At 41.2% G+C, this 21,810-nt stretch overlaps 1 protein-coding gene and 1 long non-coding RNA gene across 2 annotated transcripts; both read right to left on the bottom strand.

The window, feature by feature from the left end:
- Positions 1-673: 673 nt before the first annotated feature.
- On the bottom strand, positions 674-10,595 carry LOC135976302 (uncharacterized). The gene is made up of 4 exons (XR_010593465.1): positions 10,466-10,595; positions 9,735-9,766; positions 7,407-7,518; positions 674-1,162 (listed from the first exon to the last, which is right to left on the bottom strand). It is a non-coding gene; the product is annotated as an uncharacterized LOC135976302 (long non-coding RNA).
- A 392-nt stretch (positions 10,596-10,987) lies between these two features.
- LOC135976410 (uncharacterized) lies at positions 10,988-18,257 on the bottom strand. Its single transcript, XM_065571847.1, has 7 exons — positions 18,070-18,257; positions 16,506-16,556; positions 15,621-15,911; positions 14,587-14,631; positions 13,264-13,365; positions 12,130-12,154; positions 10,988-11,096 (listed from the first exon to the last, which is right to left on the bottom strand). Exons 1-7 carry the CDS (start codon positions 18,113-18,115, stop codon positions 10,988-10,990), a joined length of 669 nt encoding a protein of 222 aa, XP_065427919.1. The 5' UTR covers positions 18,116-18,257.
- Between the last annotated feature and the right edge of the window lie 3,553 nt (positions 18,258-21,810).

Genomic DNA, 21,810 nt, shown 5'->3' with positions numbered 1-21,810 from the left:
GGGAAAATACTCAAAAGGACAAAAGTGGTGAAGCGCCAATGAAATCAATAGAGCTATATGTTTTTTACAAAGCAGAGGAACTGTGAATATGCTCATGTGTTCAGAGCTGGGTGAAAGTTTTTTTGGGGAATAGTACATAAACTGAAAAAAATGCATGGGGGAGGCACTGAAACTATTCATGAATTTGGATTGAATGTGGCAAATACTTTTGGCTGAAAAAATGGATTTTTAAAAAATGTCAAAACAGTTTGTTTCAACCATTTCAAAATGAAACATTGTGTCTTTTCATTTCAAAATGACATTTTAATTTTGAACTTTAGTAATATTTATTTTTTAAGGGATGCAAAAACACTTGAAAACTAAATTAAATAAATAAATAAAAAAGTTTCATCTCCAATAAAAAACACCTCAGAATTAAAACAAAAACCAGAAATAATCCTCACCCAATTAGTTTAGATTCAGATTTTTCATTTCATATAGTTTTGGATGTTTTCCATCCAAAATGGAAAACAAACAAACAAACCCCAACAACAACTTTTTTTTTTTTTGCTTTGGTGAAAAAAACAACAAAAAATCAGTTTTGGTTTGAAATAACTAAATTTTTTATTTGGTTCCTGAGATGAAAAAAATCAATTATTTGCTCAGTTCTATACACATTACTGCACAATACTTGTTTTTCTTTTTTTAATTTTAATTTTATTTTGTATATATTAAAAAAAGGAAATTGAAATTAATAGTTGTATAGAGATAAAGATAACAAAAAGAAAATTCTGACTCATATGATCAAATAATAAAGTGAGCCCTCTCATACATTCCAATTCAGTATACATGTAACAGAAATAAAATTATGATTTATAATACAGCACCATCTATTTACATCAAACACAGTTTCCTTTTGCACAGGAGGAACTAGTCTGAAATTGACACACATCCTCATGCCCAGTTAAGAAATCAGATAGGTTAAACTCATGTTGCTCTTTATTTCTCTCTTCAAAAACCAAAAATTCTGCATATTTCCAAATTTCTGAAATGTTCCTTTAGTGTCTGAGTGTCCTCTTCTTTCCTCTTCTGCTGGCTCTGACGCATTGAAATCAAACTTTGAAAAAGCTAAACTGAGACGCTTATCTTCCAACATCCTGTACCTCTCATGGCCTGTACACGTCTACAGGAAAATGAGAAGGAAACATGGAAAACATATTAGCCACCTGCAGATCTCACACCATTGATCCCCATGGAATTTCACCCTATCCCAAACAAAACACGCCGTTGATTTAAGTGAAGGTTGCTGAGAGAGATATGATTTGTACAACCTGTATTCCAGAGACAGAATGTAAATATTACAGGTTTAATTGTGACTTGGACTGGACACTGGAATAGGAGACGAGATGGACTCTCAGACCCCTGCAATGGCTATCTGGACATTGGTTCCAGTGTCCAGTGTTCCATGCAAAAATGAGAGAGAGAGAGAGAGAGATGATGCCACCCACCTGCCTCAATGGGTGGAAAACTTGATGGGACCAGGGGTGATTGGGACAGCCCCAGTAGAAAGTGGGAGGAGAGCACTCACTTCAGAGGTTCTTTCCACCTCTTGGACAGCTGGGGACAGAGGGAAGTTGATTGGTCCCTTGCTGTCACCTTTGGTTAATTTAAGCCCTAGCCTGGGCAATGTGGAGCCTCTTTTTCTCCATTTCAGCAGCCCCAGCCCCACCCCTGTAATGGTAGTTTCGGAGCTGTGTCTTGCCAGTGCTGTGGGTCTGACCGATGGCCTGTTTGGGGGTCAGGAAGGAATTTTTCTTCCCAGGCCAAATTAGCAGAGGTAGGGTGGGATTGTTGCCTTCTTCTCAGCACCTGAGAGGCACAGTTAGGTTAATTAGGAATGGGATTTAGTAATTTGTGCTAGTATTTGTCAGGGATATTAGTTCATTGCAACTTGAAGCCATTTTCCAGTGGGGTTAACAGGCTAAAAGGGAAGGTTCCTAGAAGTAAAAGACCTGGGAATTTGCTGAGGGGCCTTGGGTTCATGAGAGAGGATTTTTTGGCCTTTGTGGGCTGAGGTCCCCCTTCTAGGACCCTCTGTCCCCCTCACCAGGGTGGTGGTGGTAACACTCAGAGGAGAAACCTGAATCTTAGGGATCGGCTGAGGAGAGTCTACCCCGAGTTATGTGTTACGTGGTAGGAGCCTATAATCATTGCACTGTAACCACTTAAAATGCCTGGTGAGTGAGAGTATGGATGACATGGCAGATAGCGCCCCTCCCCTGTGTTAAGTTTAATAAAGTTGCAGCCTGCCATGCAAAATCCCATCCCCGTGTCTGTCCTTATTCACCCCATGTGCACATCAAATCAGCCACCTCTGCAATAAATTCTGGTCTAGGAGCCAAACCCCAGTTTTTGCCAATTTTAGTGTGGCAATTGGTTTATAGTTATTTGGAGGTGAATGTAAAATTGGTGCATGATGCAGTCCCTAAAGAATGAAATCCTCTCTCTGCATAAACAATACAGAAGCAATGCAATTTCCTTTAAAAACTATCTATCTATCTATCTATCTATCTATCTATGATGTTGCAGTCTATATGATTTTATAAAAATATGCTAATGAGTGAATATAATGTAACTGGAATATGCTTCATGCAAAAGGTCTCGTGTAAGGTATCATTACAAAGCTTATAATCTACTGAGTGTGATCATCCTATTTATATAAATGTACCACTCTTGTATCTGAAACTAGAAATATGAAATATAACTCTGAGGGCCTATTGTAATTATGCAAAGTGTGGGAGTCTTGATGACTCCCATTAACCAGGACAATTGACTGCAGATGGCTGTGTTTTACCTGTAAGTCTTCCTGTATACGTATGTGCTGGCAAGTGGATAATGAAGTCTTGCAGTGACATGTGATCATGTCACCTGAACTGGAATCCATCTTTACCCTGGTGTCTTTCCATTGAGAAGAAGGGGGTGGGAACCCAGAGAGGGACAAAGGATTCCTGCCTTATGCAAAAGATATATAAATGGGTGGAACAGAACAAAGCGGGAGGAGCCATCATGAAGAATCCTCTAACTACACCTGAGCTGGAACAAGAGTTGTACCCTGGGAAAGAATTGTGCCCAGGCCTGGAAGGTGTCCAGTCTGAGGAAAAAACCTACTGATGCATCTCTGAGGGTGAGATTATCTGTATTCAGTTTGATTAGACATAGATTTGCATGTTCTATTTTATTTTGCTTGGTGACTTACTTTGTTCTGTCTGTTATGACTTGGAACCACTTAAATCCTACTTTCTGTATTTAATAAAATCACTTTTTAAGAATATCAGGGTTGGAGGGGAGCTCATCTAGTCCAACCCCTGGCTCAAAGCAGGACTGATCCCCAGACTGATTTTTGCCCCAGATACTTAAATGGCCCCCCTCAATGATTGAACTTACAACTGTAGATTTAGCAGGTTAATGCTCAAACCACTTAGCTATCCCTCCCCCTCAACTATTAATTAACTCAGAGTATGTGTTAATACCTGGGTGGGCAAACAGCTGTGCATATCTCTCTATCAGTGTTATAGAGGGTGGATTTATTTAGGTTTAGACCCCATTGGGAGTTGGGCATCTGAGTGTTAAAGACAAGAACACTTCTGTAAACTGTTTTCAGTTAAGTCTGCAGCTTTTGGGCACTTGGTTCAGACCCTAGGTCTGTGTTGGAGCAGACGGGTGTGTCTGGCTCAGCAAGACACGGTGCTGGATTCCCGGGAAAGTAGGGGCAGAAGTAGTCTTGGCACATCAGGTGGCAGTTCCCAAGGGGGGTTTTGTGATCCAACCCATCACATTATCTATCTTCAACCTTCCCGCACAGAGACCACCTGATGGGATGTTATAGCATAGAAGAATAGATTAAATCTCAGGAACAACTTCCTAACTGTATGATCAGTAGGAAAATGGAACAGGCTGCCTAGGGAAGTTGTGGAATCTCCTTCACTGGAGGTTTTCAAAAAGAGGCTGGGTAGCCATCAGTCTTGGATGGTTTAGTCACAAAAAATCCTGCATCTTGGCAGAGGTTAGATTAGGTGACCCCTGCAGTCCTTTCTGACCCCATGGTTCTATGATTCTCTGAGATTGCAGGCCTGGTTCTTGTACCTTGCTCTACAAGTCAGTTATGAACATAGCATGTGATTGCTCCCTATAAGTAAAAGGGCAGAATCTAGCCCTATTTCAGTGCATTTGCCCATTCTAAGTGTAAACTCTTTGTTGAGACTACAAACAATCATGCTGAATGTGGAGGTGGGTCTCCTGATTTATGGCTAAATCTGGGGCAGATATTTATAGAACATTGGGCCTAAAGTTTCAAAAATGGCTAGCAATTTTAGGAGCACATATTAAGACACCTTAAAAGGGCCTGATTGTGTGAAAATCAGGTTTTTCTAAGATGCATCAGTGTAGGTGCCCAAAATTGTGAGCCACTTTTAAAAAATTAGTTTTAACTTGTTAGACAATTTTTTTTCTGTTTACAAATTGGCTAAACAGATTGTGATTATCTCAAATGTATTAATAACATGAACTTATTAATTAAACAATTTCAATTAAATATTCTTGGTGCATAGCCCATTTATATGAAGTTCATTGCATTTGATAATATAAATCTAACAGATCATTTTAATCTCTTCAGTGGTTGGTTGAGGGTAACACAGTCAGGTTTGCAGTGTGAACATTCATGGCTGAATTAGAAATTCTCTCTCTCTGACTCTTGCGTACTGAAGCAAACTCATCAATGGAGTGGTGCAGGAAGCAAACGTATGACGGATGAGAATGCCATCAAGGAAAATCCAGAGTTTTTTTCTGAGCAAATATTTGGAAAAAAACAACAACCAAATACCACTATTTTTAGATATTAGCTCAGGTCTAATTTTACCACTTATCCGCTAAAAAATACACAGGAATCCCAGCCTGTTTCACAAAGGCAGTAGAACACATTTTATGATGATATAGGAATTGCAGGTTCATATCTGTGATTTGGAGGCTGGTTTTTGTATTATGAAATTCCAGGGTATCCAAAATTCAGTTTAATTGGAAATTGCAACACTTCTAGTGGTAACGGGCCTTACCCATAGAATCATAGAATCATAGAATATCAGGGTTGGAAGGGACCTCAGGAGGTCATCTAATCCAACCCCCTGCTCAAAGCAGGACCAATTCCCAACTAAATCATCCCAGCCAGGGCTTTGTCAAGCCGGGCCTTAAAAACCTCCAAGGAAGGAGTTTCCACCACCTCCCTAGGTAACGCATTCCAGTGTTTCACCACCCTCCTAGTGAAATAGTGTTTCCTAATATCCAACCTAGACCTCCCCCACTGCAATTTGAGACCATTGCTCCTTGTTCTGTCATCTGCCACCACTGAGAACAGCCGAGCTCCATCCTCTTCGGAACCCCCCTTCAGGTAGTTGAAAGCAGCTATCAAATCCTCCCTCATTCTTCTCTTCTGGAGACTAAACAATCCCAGTTCCCTCAGCCTCTCCTCATAAGTCATGTGCTCCAGACCCCTAATCATTTTTGTTGCTCTCCGCTGGATTCTTTCCAATTTTTCCACATCCTTCTTGTAGTGTGGGGCCCAAAACTGGACACAGTACTCCAGATGAGGCCTCACCAATGTCGAATAAAGGGGAACGATCACGTTCCTCGATCTGCTGGCAATGCCCATACTTATACAGCCCAAAATGCCGTTAGCCTTCTTGGCAACAAGAGCACACTGTTGACTCATATCCAGCTTCTCGTCCACTGTGACTCCTAGGTCCTTTTCTGCAGAACTGCTACCTAACCATTCGGTCCCTAGTCTGTAGCAGTGCATAGGATTCTTCCGTCCTAAGTACAGGACTCTGCACTTGTACTTACTTTGAACCTCATCTGGATTTTTTGGCCCAATCCTCTAATTTGTCTAGGTCCCTCTGTATCCGATCCCTACCCTCCAGTGTATCTACCATGCCTCCCAGTTTAGTGTCATCTGCAAACTTGCTGAGAGTGCAGTCCACACCATCCTCCAGATCATTAATAAAGATATTAAACAAAACCGGCCCCAATCATGGAGCAGGTCCTCAAGGAATCAATTCTGAAGCACTTAGAGGAGGAAAGGGTCGCTTGGGGCACTCCGCTTGAAACCAGCTGCCAACTAGACACGGAGCCATTGATCACTACCCGTTGAGCCCGACGATCTAGCCAGCTTTCTATCCACCTTACAGTCCATTCATCCAGCCCATACTTCTTTAACTTGGCGGCAAGAATACTGTGGGAGACTGTATCAAAAGCTTTGCTAAAGTCAAGGAATAACACATCCACTGCTTTCCCCTCATCCACAGAGCCAGTTATCTCAACATAGAAGGCAATTAGGTTCGTGTAGGCACGACTTCCCCTTGGTGAATCCATGCTGACTGTTCCTGATCACTTTCCTCTCCTCTAAGTGCTTCAGAATTGATTCCTTGAGGACCTGCTCCATGATTTTTCCAGGGACTGAGGTGAGGCTGACTGGCCTGTAGTTCCCCGGATCCTCCTTCTTCCCTTTTTTAAAGATGGGCACTACATTAGCCTTTTTCCAATCATCCGGGACCTCCCCCAGTCACCATGAGTTTTCAAAGACCCAGAACTCATTCTAATTATTGCTAGCCTTTCCATTGATCAGGACCAAAAGACTCCAAGTGCCAGGAAGCAAAACCCATTCAGTCTGATATTTATAGTCTCTCTTCTCTTTCTTGGATCAAAGTTTCCTTGATTCATAGAGCTTAAGGCAAAAAGGGACCATTAGATCATCTAATCTGACCTCCTGTATAGCACAGACCCATGAATTTCACCCAGTTACCTCTCAGTTGAGCCCAATAACTTTTGTTTGGCTAAAGCATCATCCATAGAGGTGTCCAGTCTTGACCTGAAGATATCAAGTGATGGAGAATCCACCATTTCCCTGAGGAGTTTGGTTTAAAGGTGAGTCACCCTCATCGTCAAAATGAAAACCTTATTTCCAGTTTGCATTTAATCAGAGATTTCAAAATCTCTGACTGGTGGAAGTCAGCCTACAGGAAACATTTTCCCCACCAGTTTACCCTTCTGAATGTTAGAATGCATTCCTCCATGGGTCAGGGAGCGAGACCTGTATCTGCCTCTGATTGTTCTCGTTCTATTTCCTGCGCCACTTCTACAGAAAATCAGATTCCTCAAGCTTAGGGCAGAAGGGGTCAATTTCACCCCAGTTCTCCCAGTGGAGAAAGCTCTACATCAGTATGAATAAGTGACAAGGATCCAGGCCCTGGTAATTAAGCATATGCATAATTTGAAGCACATGAACAATCCCACTAATTACATACCTGGTGAAATGTATATGAGTGTTTAAGTCCCTTGCTGAGTCTGGGCTGAGGCTGTCAGTAGGCTGGATCACTTACCATTCACATATAGCGGAAAGGCAGATTCATACTTCTGTTTCGAGTGACGTGTAGAATGAGGCACATCCTCTAGATCAAAATTTTGATAGATCGGCTCCGGGGCTTCTTTGCCCTTTAAATCAATGGGGGCATATTATACCGGGTGCAAAGGTGCTATTTTCTGGTTGAAATACTGTCAGAAAGCTGAGATTTAAAGGCACAGCCAAAGTAGCCTCTCAGAGAGTGATCGAACATACCCATTATTAAATGCAAAGGGGGAATTTTGTTCATTGATAATAACTAAATAATGAACATACTGGGTGAAATACTGATTCCACTGAAGTCAATGACAAAACCGCATTGTGACTTTCACTTGAGGATCTCAGAATACTGTACAAACTGTAGCTAATCAACCCCAACAACCCCATGTGTACTTTATAACTAGTCAAATCTGACGCCGGCAGCAGAAGCTTCAGAGGAAAATGGATATTACACAGTCTGCAAAGATGAATGTATTGTTTTACATTATACATTGCAAGCATCTCCATTGACCTCAATAGGGCTGTACACACAGCATAAAGTTAAGCATGTGCATAAGAATTTGCAGGATGGAGGCCTTAGATTGTAAGCTCCTCAGCTCAGTGGCCATCTGTTTGTTATGTGTGTGTACAGAGCGCAGTGCTGATCAGTGCTCAGAGCTTCAAGGCATTACTGCATCATTGAACTGGCCAGAAAACTGGATTTCTGTCCCTTGGGAAATTGAGACATTTTGAAATTTATTTTTGTTCAAAACTGGAATGAAAAGTCAAAATGGGAAAATTGACCAAGACATTAAATATCTGAAATTTTTCATTCCAGAAATATTGAAATGGCATTAGCAAAATGTTTCGTTTCTGAAAAGCTGGAATGATTCATTGTGACTTAATCATTTTGACTCTTAAATATAATATAATATAATTAATATAATTAATGCTTAAATGCCTAGACTATTCTATTCTATTCTAACATAAAAGTTGAAACCATAAAGTTGAAACACATTTTTTACTATATTGAAATGAAATGTTTTGATAACAATCTTTCAAAAATTTCAACAAAATTCCCATGAAATATTTTGATTTTGTTGAATCAGCATTTTCTGATGGAAAACTGTCCTGTCACAAAATTTTCAACCAGCTATAATAATAATAAAAATGAAATCCTGCAAGAGGCAGCTAGCAAATAATCTTCCCATAGGGAAAGTCTCTTCTAAGCCTCAGTTGTTCCAGGATGGTTGATGGTCTGAAGCAGGCAGCTATATTTCTTCCAAAAAACTTGACTACTGTAATTCTATGTGTCCTCGTTAACCAGATAAATAGCCAATCCTTTGGTGAATTCAGCTGAATTCAGCACAGAAGGAGATGCTTCTCTGTACAGATTTGTATCTTTCTGGCTTGAAAAATGAAATAAGAATATATAGTCCTGCCGTGGAGTATAAGTGAAAAAAACTCTGTGGATAAGTACTAGTTATTGGAGAGAAGGAAATTCAATCTCACCTAACCTGTTGTCTTCATACATGTTTGAAAATGCCCATCACTAAGATCACCCTAGATCGCCCTGTAGATGTATTCATTAGTATATTAACATTTCCATCTATGAAGCATTGACCACAAAATGGATATCAATGTTAATTATTTTTGTATTAGTCATGGAAACCCTGGCAATATACTAATACATGTATTGGTAGCTGAGGAATTATAGCAGGGTGCTGTTTTCTTGCTATTACAGTAGGATCATTTTTACATATCTAAATAGCAAGAGATATATCTCTAAACTGCTTAATTCCCCTGAACACATGATATCCCAATGGAACTTCCCCCCCCCCCCCCCCCCCCCGAGATAAAAACCTTGCTGGTAAATAGAGCTGGCCAGAAAACAGGTTTTCTGTCCTATGGAAAATTTTGAGACTTCAATTTTTTTTCATCCAGAATCAAGATGAAAAACAAAAAATTTGCAGATTTTTTTTGTGACACACAATTCTGGGAAAACATTGTTTGGGGGCAAACAAATGTTTTCTTTCAATAAATCTGAAACACTTTGTTTCAATTTTGACCATTTTTTATATTTTTAATTTTGTGTATAATTTCTCAAACGAAAAAGCTGTTTCAACAAATTTACTGTCTCTACTTATGTATCTGTATAGTGCCTAATGGCTCTGATCACAGCTGGGGCCTTGAAGCACTATCATAATAGAAATTATAATTTATTAGAAATTTTTTAAGGAAAATACATTTAAACAGGAAACCATTGCTGTGTAATATGTCAGACTTTCAGTGTATTGTTATGGCTTAACAGCACAGCATAATCACTTACCATGCCATGGGAATATGCAACCCCATTGTTATCTGTAAAAAAAGGTCACATTTATAACAATTTTTGTTATAACATGGTTTCTGGTAAGATTTTGCTGTAAGGAGATTTAAAAAGTGAATTTGTCCCCTTACAATATGTTTAACTGGTGTCTCAGCAAATGTAATAGGCACAACATAGTTCCCCAAAAGATTTTTTAAAAATATTTAAACTCAGAGCTGCTTATTGAAATCAACCTGTTGAGCTATACATCCGGAAGAGGTCATTTGGGATGGATTTGTACTCCAGACCCGATTTGTGCCAGATGCACATTCATACAGAGCTACTTCTGAAATCAGTTATAATCAACATAGCTTTAAAATGGCAATGTGGCCCAGAGAACTGGTCGCTACTGTTAAAGTCAAGAGACCTGGGATTAGTCCTAGTTCCTCCACTCAGCTGCTAATAGAGAGCAAAATAGGATGTTATGTTTTCTAATCATTGAGGAAGGCATTAGGTACCATGCTGATAAATTAAGTACCGAGGTTAATCAGAACCACTGGTAGTTAAAAATTGCTGCTGGTGGAAATAATTTCCGTAATTATTACAATATGATCTCTTAACTGACTTGTCAGAGATCCTGGCCCCTGAATTACCACATAAACTTCACCAAACTCCCCTTTCCTTCAAAAAACAAACAGCAAATGTATCTGTAGTTCAGAGCAAGAAGTGATTAATGTGTCTGATTTTCATACCTGTGTACTGATCTTCAGGGGGATTATCATTCCTCTCACGGAGGCTTTGCAACCTAATAAAAACAAGAGAAAAGTTGCACAAGTGAACAGGAGACGTGAATCATATTTATAGTCTAAAATAAGAGATGGACTTGGCTCAAAATCCTGAAATTCAGGCAGACTGAATATAGAGGCTGTGTAGAGTTAGAATCCAAATCTGCATCCACATCTGACCTGCACAAGGAGTCCCTGTCTCATCAGGATGCTGAATGTAACCCTGCATCGAAGCACCACAGTCCCAAACTATGGAGTGTTCCGGCTGCACATCTGAATTTTGAAATTAAGGGCCATCTCTCTTTAAGAAGTATATGCAAGAAAAGTGACACAGAGGCTGCTATAGAGCCACACACTTACCATGCCATGCCTTAGCAATTAGTTGCTTGGAAAATTCAGTTATGTTGAACTAGAAAGGGTTTCATGGGAAGATGTGGATTTGACAAAATTTTTGACTGGAGGAAGTCAAAATGAATTAGTCCAACTTTTTCATTTTATTTCAATACTGTTAAAACTTTTTGTTTCAATAACTTCAAGTTTAGCTTCAATAAGGCCAACACGTTTCATTTCAACTTTGTTTTGATTCATTTGATTGTGACTTTTATATTGTTAAAATATTAATTTTAATGGTTTATTATATATGCTATATTTACAAATCGTACAGCTAATATGTCATAGTATAGTATAATGTTTCGATGTTATGAAAACAAAACCTTTTGATGTTTCCAAAATGATTTTGTGGGAATTTTGGTTTTGCAGAAAACATCAACATTTTAATTTTTCATTCCTATTTGACATGAAAACAAATGTTGAAATATTGGAATTTCCTGTGCAATGGAAATTTTGTTTTCTGATGAGTGGTTTGCAACCCAGTATCGCTGGATTAGGAGAAGGCAACTTATCTTGTTCCCTCTGACCAGAAGGGGGGTTGGAATGGGAGGCAGCTCATAGCCACATCATCCTCTGCACTGACAACCTGTATGTAACAACTGGTGAACTGCATGGGCAAAGCTTACCACTTGTTAGTGGATTTTGCCCTAGGCTAGCTGGAGTTTTCTTGGTGGGGAAGGACTCTCACAGGTGGACACAGCCACCAGATCACTAATGGAGCTAATCTCTGTCTTTGTTCACACCCTTTTATACTGCAACTCTTAGAGTCAGGGACTGTCATATACGCTGTGCTTGTACAGCACCAAGCACAATGGGACCCAGCCTGTTTGAGGCCTCTAGACATTGTTGCAATAGCAATGATTAATCATAACAATAGCAAGAACAACCATACTATTAATGATTAATAACAATATGTAGACTTTAAACTGTCTGTGGCAGGGACAGTCTTCTCTGTTACCTGTTTGTTCAGTGACCAACCCAAAGGGACCCTGATTTCATGAATGAAGTCACTAGCTATTAAGCATCATCATTACCTTAGATAGTATAGTGATGATGGGGAGCCATAACATAATCCAGGTAAACAGCTGAAGTACCCCATATATCCCACAACAGCATCACCATTTATAGGGGGCTGCTGTAGGTACCAAATCCTCTGACTTGACACAAGTTGATATATTACGTGGGAGTAATTTCTTTCTGTCTGTAACATGAAAGATATGATGGAATTACCCCATTCTTACCTTTCTTTTCTCCTTTTAGTTACAACTGCAAAAAAAAAAAAAAAAAAAAAAAAAAAAAAACTAGAAAGGTTTAGAGAAAAATTCTTTGCCTCTCCCCAGAATATCAATGAGAGGGAGAGGATGTTAAACAAACTACTTAAGGGATAAGGAGACAGGGGTTTGTTTCTGGAGTTCTGTTAAGATTTAGGTTAGGGTTAGGGCTAGGCGAAGAGTTCATCAGAGCTTATCACAAACATTGGAGAAGAATTCACAAACTCATTTAGATTTTTTCCTGATTTTTTGAAATATAAAATTTTGAAATTCATATACTTTCATCTGGCCTTAGAGTTGATAAAAAAAATCAAGAAAAAATGTTTTGTGAATGTTTTTCTAGTTTATGTTTCAAATATCAAAAGGTGGATTTTCATCCAATTTTTGACATTTGAAAAATATTGACCAGCTCCTAAGTTCAGACTCAAGGTCAGTGGTGAAATATGACAAGCTGTGGGTCATATGATTTTGGTCTCAAATCATGCAAGTCTCACAAAATCAGCTGTTCTTGCAAGATTTCTTCCATGTCAAGCCAAATCCAAATCAGATCCAGAAAATATATCTCAAACCAAAACTGTAGGTACATGTTATGAAGAGGCGGTGATAAATTGTTCTCCATGTTTGTTAAGTAAAACATCAAGTAATGGTCTTAATCTGCAGCAAGGGAACTCTAAGGTTAGGTATTAGGAAAACTTTCTAACTCTAAGGATAGTCAAGCACTGGAATAGGTTACCTAGATAAGTAGTGGAAGCCCCTTCATCGGAGGATTTTAAGAAGAGGTTAGATAAACATCTGCCAGGGATCATCTAGGTTTACATGGTCCTGCATGGATGGACTAGATAATCTTTTGAGGTCCTTTCCAGACTTATGATTCTAGTTCAGAGCTGGGGTTTAACCCTTCTTTTGCTCTCTTTACCCTCAACGTCTGAAAAGGTTCACATTTCAGATTTAGATTTTCTCTATGGCAATTATTTAAATGTTATTCTCTTCAGGTTTCCCATATCTGAGAATACCATGTGAGGTGGGAATCTCTTTTTTATGTCTTTTGCTTGCTTCATATACCTGTTCATTTGTGAACACAATGAGGTTTCCATGTTTACATACCTTTCTTCTTCTTAAGGTAATACACCAGGGGCAGAACAAGAGCCAAAATCACACCCACCAAAACAGGAATTGTAATTGCCAATATTGTATCATTTTCCAGTCCTAGAAAATGAAAAGAACATGGATACTCACATTGCATTAGACAACAAGGGAGAGGAAGGGCAGGAAAAACTTGATCAAGAGGTGCACATTTTTAACAGTCAGAGTAATTAATCACTGGAACAATTTGCCAAGGATTGTGGTGGATTGTCCATTACTGGCAGTTTTTTGGTCAGGATTGAACTCTTTCCTAAAAGATTTGCTCTAGTTGAAACAGGAATGACTTCAGGGAGGTCCTATGGCCTGTGTTACACAGGAGGTCAGATGAGATGATCATAATGGTCCTTTCTGGCCTTCAATAATTGATAAAGTGGGGGGGGGGGGAGGTTGGTTTTGTGGGTAACCAGCGGATGGGGCATCAAGAGACCCGTGTTTGCCTTAGTCAGCCAAAAGGTATCTCTGTGACCTTGAGCAAGTCATGTAATATACTCTGGGCCTCAGATTCCCATCTGTAAAATGGGGACAATATTTCCCTATTTCACAGGGATGAAGTTCTGGCACAGCTCTTTTAGAGTCCCTGGGAATCAACCAGACGGGAGAGCAGCAGTAGAAACAACATCTGCTCTGGCTTAGGGTGACTACCCACCATGCACCAAACTGTCTAAATGGTGCTTATTAAGTGGCATGCAGGGAAAACCATCCTTTTAATATTCAAGAAAGTGAGAGGCGAGTGAAGAGAAAGGAACATGACACTCAGGGCTTGTCTGCATTACAGAGCCATGGCCAGTGTAGCTATGCCAGCAACATGTCCAGTGGAGACACAGAGTGAGCTGATAGAAGGACAAGGTGGATGAGGTAATATCTTTTATTGGACCAGCTTCTGTTGGTGAGAGACAAGCTTTCGAGCCAGATGGAGCTCTTCTTCAGGTCTCTCCCCCCAACAGAAGTTGGTCCAATAAAAGATATTACCTCACCCACCTTGTCTTTATAATATCCTGGTTCCAGCATGGCTACAACTGCACTGAATGCTGACAGAAGTCGTTCTTCGGCTGCTATAGCTACACCACTTCCCCGAATGACAGGCTGACAGAAGCACACTTTTATTGGCATAGTTGCATCTACACCAGGGTTTTGCCAGCGGGGTGTGTGAATTTTTCACTCTCCAAGCTGAGATGGCTGTGCTGGCAGACCTTTGTAGTGTAGACTAAGCCCCAGAATGGGCTCCAGCCTCTTAGCCCATAATAAAAATTACTGACTGCATCAGAGTAAATACAAATCAGTTACCTTGATAAAGTGGATTCTCAGTCGTGCTGCTCCTGGAACTGGCACCTGGGCAGATAATGCAAAAGCAGAAAATAGTTGGTACAAGAACAAATGGGGACAAGTGGTCAGGAACAAATTCAGGCTGGAAATGTAAAGAAGGTTTCTAATCATCAGAGGAGGGAGCCTCCCAATGAGAAGAATGGGGAGCAAACACGTTCACTAGTTTGAAGACAGAGCTTGGTAAGTCTATGATAAGATGGGGTTATCTGCAATAGCAGGAGCTAGATTTGCTGCGGAAGGAGGCCCCGTCTAGTCCTGTGCCCCATGATCCTATAAGTGACCTTCCTTGGAAATGCTGAGCCAGCCCCTTAATCCTCTCCTTGTCTTAATGGGGGTGTTTCCAGATGAGGCAGAGGAACTGGAGAAATGTTTTGTAGCCTCAGGCCATATTAACTTTATGCTGGATTTCCCACAGTGCTTAGGGCAAGAGGGGGAACTGCCCCCTCAGCATAGGAGAGTCAAGGTTGCCAGAATGGGCTAGATTTTCAAAACAGCACAGCTCCCATTTATACACGGTAATAAGTGGCCTGTTTACCAAAAAGACTGAAGCTTATTGGGAGCACACTGGGTGCTCACCTGTCCCCATGTTACCAAAGTGTGTCCCTAAACATCCACATTTACAACATGTTAGAGCTGCTATAATGTTTTTCCCTGAAAATGTTTTTCTTCATGAAAAATGCCTTTGCGACCAAAGTGAACATTTTGAAAGTGAAATATTTTTTCATTTAACAATGAAAATTTCAGTAATCATGTTTGAGTTTTGCTAAAAACTGTCATTATTTGGTTAAAAAAAGATAACTGAAACCAAAAAATGTTACCAGCAAAATCTTTGATTTCTGTTTTTTCATAAAAAAAACTGGAAACGTTTCACAGGAAATTTTGAAATAACTGAAAAGTATTCAAAACTGCCTGTAAAAAATAGTTCACAGTCATTTTAATTTCTGATAACAAATAAGTGCAATGTTTTATCCTTTAAGTAATTAGCACTGTCTTACCTGTGATCTTCACGTACCGAGCGATGCTCAGCAGAGAATTTAACATCTGGTTATTGTCCTTTCTGTACATGTATCCACAGGAAATATTGCCTGAGCTGCCAGCCACTCTGTAAACTAAATCGTAAGAGAATTTTCCTCTCCTGGCTTGCAGCCTTGAAATTTCCATCCCATCCTTACAAAAGAAAACAATGGTGACAGGGGCTCCTGCGGGGATTAAACATCTGCCACTGACAGTGTCCCCCTCATTAGCAGAGACTGTCCCCAGGAATATCTCCGCGGCAGGAAGTGTGCCTGGAAAAATAAAAACTCAGTGACTCAACATCCTTAAATAGTTCATTTTCACATAACCAAGGGCCCATTGACATGAATGAGTGCAGGATCACACTCTGCTAGAATTACTGGTCTAATTGTCAGAGAGAAAATCTTTAGACTGAGATTTTCAAAGTAGCCTAAAGGACTTAGGTGCTCAAATTGCCTTCAAATGGATTGGAAATTGGGGGCCTAAACCTCACAGGTCTCTTTAATGGGGTTTCCTTTGATAGTAGGGCATTGGAGGCCATGACCCAGGAGGATCTTTCCAGTCCTATGTCCAGTGTTACTAAATACCTTTGCAAATCGGGCCCTTAGTTTCTTTTGGAAATGTAATATTCTACTTTAGTTTTATGTCCCGATCTTGCAATGAGTTGCACGGGGGCAGCCTTCTGCACCTGTGTGGAGTCCATTGACATTAATGGGACTCCATGAACTTCACAGAGTTCACAACAGGATCTGGAGCTTATCTGGCACTTGGTCAAATTTTACTCTCACACTGGAGAAACCTCACTGAGGTTAACTGTGTTTCATTAGTTGGTTTTACTTCTTCAGCTGCTTTGAGCAAACACTCACCAGAAGAAGTGCAGCTGGAATCCTGCCATTGCTGCGAGGCAAAGCTCAGAGCTTGGGAAAGAAAAGCAAATTTATTTTAGGGAAAGGAAAACAAACAAAAGAAGAAACATTTTATTTTATTTTACAAGGTAGAACTTCCCTGAAGTGCAAGTGAAATGAAGTTTATGAGAGAAACTAAGATTCACTAAGATATTTCACCCCCACTGTCTGTTCTTTAGGAAGTGTAGCTATTAAACTACATCTAGAATTGGTCACATTTTATACATGTTGATCTTTTAAATTAAATGTTCAGTCTTTTTTTTACACAGAGAAATATGTTTTTCCTCATCCTTTTCAACAGCAAATTTCTCATTATAATGTCCAGTAAGTTAATCATATTGTCAGTTAAACTAAAAATACTTTAATTAGACAAAAAGAAAGATAAGAATGATACAACATCGATGTAGCTAGTTGAAAAATTTCCATCAAAGCTGTTCAATGGAAAATTGGGATTTTAGCTCAATGCAATTTTCTGCAGAAAATGTGTTATTTTGACAGAAAATTTTGACTTTCATGACAAATCCAAAAATCTGAAAATCCAAACTCTTTCAGATAAACCTTTTTGGTGCTGGCATTTTGTTTTTTAATGAAAAGGTGACATTTTACATGGAAACTTTTGACAAACTTTCTCTCTCTATATTGTTTCATTTTATGTGGAATTTTCCACCAAACCCACCCCCCAAAAAGCCAAACAACCCTCCAGCTCTTATCACAATGGCACTAATCACCATGGTACTTGATTGCTTCACGTCCCTCAAAAGCACCCTTTTAAGGAAAGGAAGAATTGTTGTGTAGCCTCTGCTCTTTTTTCTTCCCTTGCTCTAGGGAGCTCTGCTGGGAGTATAAGATAGTTTCTCCTTCATTTTGGTTATGGTGGGAAAATTTACCAAAGAGGAGAGGCCCAAAGGTGACCAGACTTTGTATTACTCTGATCTCATCCCACAGAGTCCTGTTGCCAGACAATGTCGTGTCTCCAGCTCTCCCACACCCTGCCCTGGGCTAGTTGTCCCAGGAAGCATGGCTCCCCTGGAGGGAGATGGATGGAGAAGCAGCCGAGGATGTAGCTGGGACCTGCTCCATTAGTGGCTTTGAAGACAAGCCCGTGGCAGGCACTGAATGCAGGTTGGGAGCCGGGGGGACTGGAATGGAGGTGATGTGCCCATCCCACAGAGGAGGCAGATGCTCTATTCTGCCCAAGCTGGAGCCTTTGCATTTGACTTGAGGGTTAATGGATCAAATAGACTGAGCCAGGCCCATGTGAGCAGCTGTATCCAGCCTGTTCAAGCCTCACCTCACTTCTAACTGGTGACTCTTTAAACTCTGCATCGCAGAGCGTCCCACTCCAGGGTGCAGGGCCAGCCTCTCATTTACACTATGGCCCTCTGGCAGGGCACAGGGGCCCCAGAGAGATGCACCCACTCCCACTTCACAGGTTCTTTGCACACCTCATTAGTGTAAGGGGCATTAGTGTAAAGCAGAATCCAGTCCACACATACACAACACAGCCAAGTGTCACGATACTCACAGAGAAGCCACAGACACGGTGCGAGAAGCCCTGCGAGATTCGCCATCGGCTGCGCAGCCTGAGAACTCTGGAGTGGTCTCTGCTCCCCACGGCAGGGCTTGCGTCCTGCTCCAGCTCCTCCAGAGCATCACGATGTGGAGAAACTGCAGCTGCTCTGAGCCTTGCTCTGACCCTCTGCTCTTCTGGTCGTGGGTGGATAAGGTGCACCTCAGCTGTCTGCTCTGCACCTCCCTCTTCTCCTGGAGGCTTGTGCAGCTCAGCAGCAGCCTCTCCGCCCTGCTCCCTTGAGTAGGTGCAAGAAAACCCACAGTTTCTTCCCACACTGATCTCTCTCCTTCTTGGGGTGAAGCAGTGCGGATGCTGCTGCAGGCCTGAGCTCTGAGCCTGCTCTTGCTTATAACAGTTTGGAAGGAGAATGTGCAGTCTCTCTCTCAATCCCTCTCTGTGCAGGATGGTTGCAGTGGAGAGCTCTCCACATACAGGCTGTTTCTTCTCCTTTAGGTTGTCATGAGAAAAGAGGCTTCAGTCGCTCTCTGCTCAGGTGAGTCCACTTCTGCTGCTGGCCTATATTGTCTGTGGCCTATGTCCCCCACTCAGACTAAGAACAGAAAGACGCTTACTGCCTTTCACTCCATGAGACTCACATGGACTTTCTCACACCTAAATTCTTTGCACATACTGAGCTTGGGTCTCCTTTTGTACTCCCTTATATAAATCAGGAGTTGCTCGAAATCAAGATTGGACATTTTCCTAACATGTGCTCTAGTTCAAATAGGAATTAATTCAGGGAAGTTCTATGGCTTGTGTTATACAGGAGGTCAGACTAGATGACAGGACTCTATCCTGGGAAGCAGTGACTGAAAAAAATTGGGGTAGGGGAGAAAGAGGGTGGATAATCATCTAAACATGAGCTCCCAATGTGATACCATGTTCAAAAGAGCCAATGTGTTCCTGGGATGCATAAACAGGGGAATTCTGAATAGCAGTAGAGAGGTTATTTTACCTCTTTATTTGACACTGGTGACACTGCTGCAGTGTCCAGTTCTGATGCCCACTATTCAAGAAGGATGTTGATAAATTGGAGAGGATTCAGAGAAGAGCCAGGAGAATGATTAATGGATTAGAAAACCTGCCTTATATGGATGCACTCAAGGAGCTCAATCTATTTAGCATAACAAGGAGAAGGTTAAGGGGTCATGATCCTAGTCGTTAAGTAGCTACATGGGGAACAAATATTTAATAATCGGGACTTCAATCCAGTAGAGAAAGAGATAACATGATCTAATGGCTGGAAACTGAAGCTAGACAAATTCAGCCTGGAGATAAAGCGTAAATTTTTAAAGGTGAGGGTAATTACCCACTGGAACAATTTACCATGGGCAGTGGTGGATTCTCCATCACTGACCATTTTTAAATTGAGATTGGATGTTTTTCTAAAATATCTGCTCTGGGAATTCAGGGAAATTCTCTGGCCTGCCTTATACAGGAGGTCAGATGATTACACTAGTCCCTTCTGGCCTTAGAATCTATGAATCTAGGGTCACATTGTTCTCTTCGGCTCTTATAATTTATGCACTTCATGTCACCATTTACCCCAGTGGAAAGGGAGCTGAAAATACTACCAAATCACTCTGCATGCCCTGTGCACTGGGATAAATGGTGAGTAGGACTGGTCGAAATGTTTCTAATGAAACATGTTATCCAAGAGAAAATGCGATTTCTAGCAAAATAAAAAAATTCTGCAGAAAAAGCTCAATATTGGTGGAGTTTTCTGTCATTAGTTGTGAAGTTGACACTAATCTCGGTGTCCACCTGAACCACTGCAATGCCTCATGGTTAGTGGACTAGCACCACACTGCTGTATAAGGCTTCTTGTTCCTGCCCCATCCCTTGTCCGAGCAACTACCTGCAAGGCCTACAACTAACTGCTACCTGGTCCCCTTGGGACCCAGTCCCTGCTTCCTTGCTTGGGTCTTACTCATTGTTCCTGGTACCACAGCTTGTCGCTGCTCCTGAAACCATGATCCATGCTTTGCTCCTTGCTTCTGCCTTCTTGCCCTGACCCCCACTGCTGAATCCATCGTTGTCCCTTGGTGTGACATCTGACTCTGGCTTTGATCTTTGGCATGGTGTCACAGAATAGACCCCATGTATTCACACCTTACACACCATTGTAATAATCGTTGTACCAAGTATGCCTTGTAAGGTATCATCTGAAAACTCAGAATGTGCAGGTCACTATTGTCCTCCTAAAATATGTGGTAGATACACTAGAGGGTAGGGATCGGATACAGAGGGACCTAGACAAATTAGAGGATTGGGCCGAAAAAAACCTGATGAGGTTCAACAAGGACAAGTGCAGAGTCCTGCACTTAGGACGGAAGAATCCCATGCACTGCTACAGACTAGGGACCGAATGGCTAGGTAGCAGTTCTGCAGAAAAGGACCTAGGGGTCACAGTGGACGAGAAGCTGGATATGAGTCAACAGTGTGCTCTTGTTGCCAAGAAGGCTAACGGCATTTTGGGCTGTATAAGTAGGGGCATTGCCAGCAGATCGAGGAACGTGATCGTTCCCCTTTATTCAACATTGGTGAGGCCTCATCTGGAATACTGTGTCCAGTTTTGGGCCCCACACTACAAGAAGGATGTGGAAAAATTGGAAAGAGTCCAGCGGAGGGCAACAAAAATGATTAGGGGTCTGGAGCACATGACTTATGAGAAGAGGCTGAGGGAACTGGGATTGTTTAGTCTCCAGAAGAGAAGAATGAGGGGGGATTTGATAGCAGCCTTCAACTACCTGAAGGGGGGTTCCAAAGAGGATGGAGCTCGGCTGTTCTCAATGGTGGCAGATGACAGAACAAGGAGCAATGGTCTCAAGTTGCAGTGGGGGAGGTCCAGGTTGGATATCAGGAAAAACTATTTCACTAGGAGGGTGGTGAAACACTGGAATGTGTTACCTAGGGAGGTGGTGGAGTCTCCTTCCTTGGAGGTTTTTAAGGCCCGGCTTGACAAAGCCCTGGCTGGGATGATTTAGCTGGGAATTGGTCCTGCTTTGAGCAGGGGGTTGGACTAGATGACCTCTTGAGGTCCCTTCCAACTCTGATATTCTATGATTCTATGATTCTATGTGTGGCAACATTATATATGAAGTGATAAGATTCCCCTGTATGGTGTTACTAAAACATGTTCCAAACCCCATAGCCCTGCCCAAACAGAAGTCAGCAAACAGAGTTGTCCTAAACAAAGGAATGTGTGCTTGCTTTAATTTGCACTTAAGCAGTAAACACTGTCATAAAGCAGGAAGGGAAAACAAAGGAAGTTCAAACAGCTGAAAAAAACAGCAGGGAACATCCTTCTACATAGACGCTTTGTCCCCTGCTTGTCAGATGGAAATGTTTTTCAAGAGAGAGGGACAAACACCCCAAGGCACCCCCTTTTCTCTCTCTGCCTATCACATTCTCTGCACCTGAGAGACAAAAGAAAACATCTGTTGGACTTTGGGGGAAGGGGTCCTGACCTAAGAGTTTGGTCAGTAACCTGGTAGAGCATGTGGTGAGACACTTTGCTTGAATCTAATAAACTTTGTTAAGTTAGGAACTAGTAAACATTTATCTTTACTTTTCTAGTAACCATTTCTGACTTTCATGCCTCATTACTTGTACTCTCTTGAAATCTATCTCTTGTTTTACTGTTTTATCTACTCCAGTGTGTTTAAATTGAAGTGTCTGGGTAACTCAATT

The sequence above is a fragment of the Chrysemys picta genome, chromosome 17, assembly GCF_011386835.1.
Source record: "Chrysemys picta bellii isolate R12L10 chromosome 17, ASM1138683v2, whole genome shotgun sequence".
Taxonomy (NCBI): Eukaryota; Metazoa; Chordata; order Testudines; family Emydidae; genus Chrysemys; species Chrysemys picta.
Note: the sequence above shows the minus strand (reverse complement) of the source record. Positions and strands in the feature narration are given on the sequence as shown.

Excerpts from the sequence above, each read along its gene's own strand:
- LOC135976410 (XM_065571847.1), bottom strand. The coding sequence starts at position 18,115 with ATGGCGAATCTCGCAGGGCTTCTCGCACCGTGTCTGTGGCTTCTCT. Across the intron at positions 14,632-15,620 it reads TCGGTACGTGAAGATCACAG|GTGCCAGTTCCAGGAGCAGC; the intron begins GTAAGACAGTGC and ends TTATCTGCCCAG. Across the intron at positions 13,366-14,586 it reads TGAGAATCCACTTTATCAAG|GACTGGAAAATGATACAATA; the intron begins GTAACTGATTTG and ends TTCATTTTCTAG.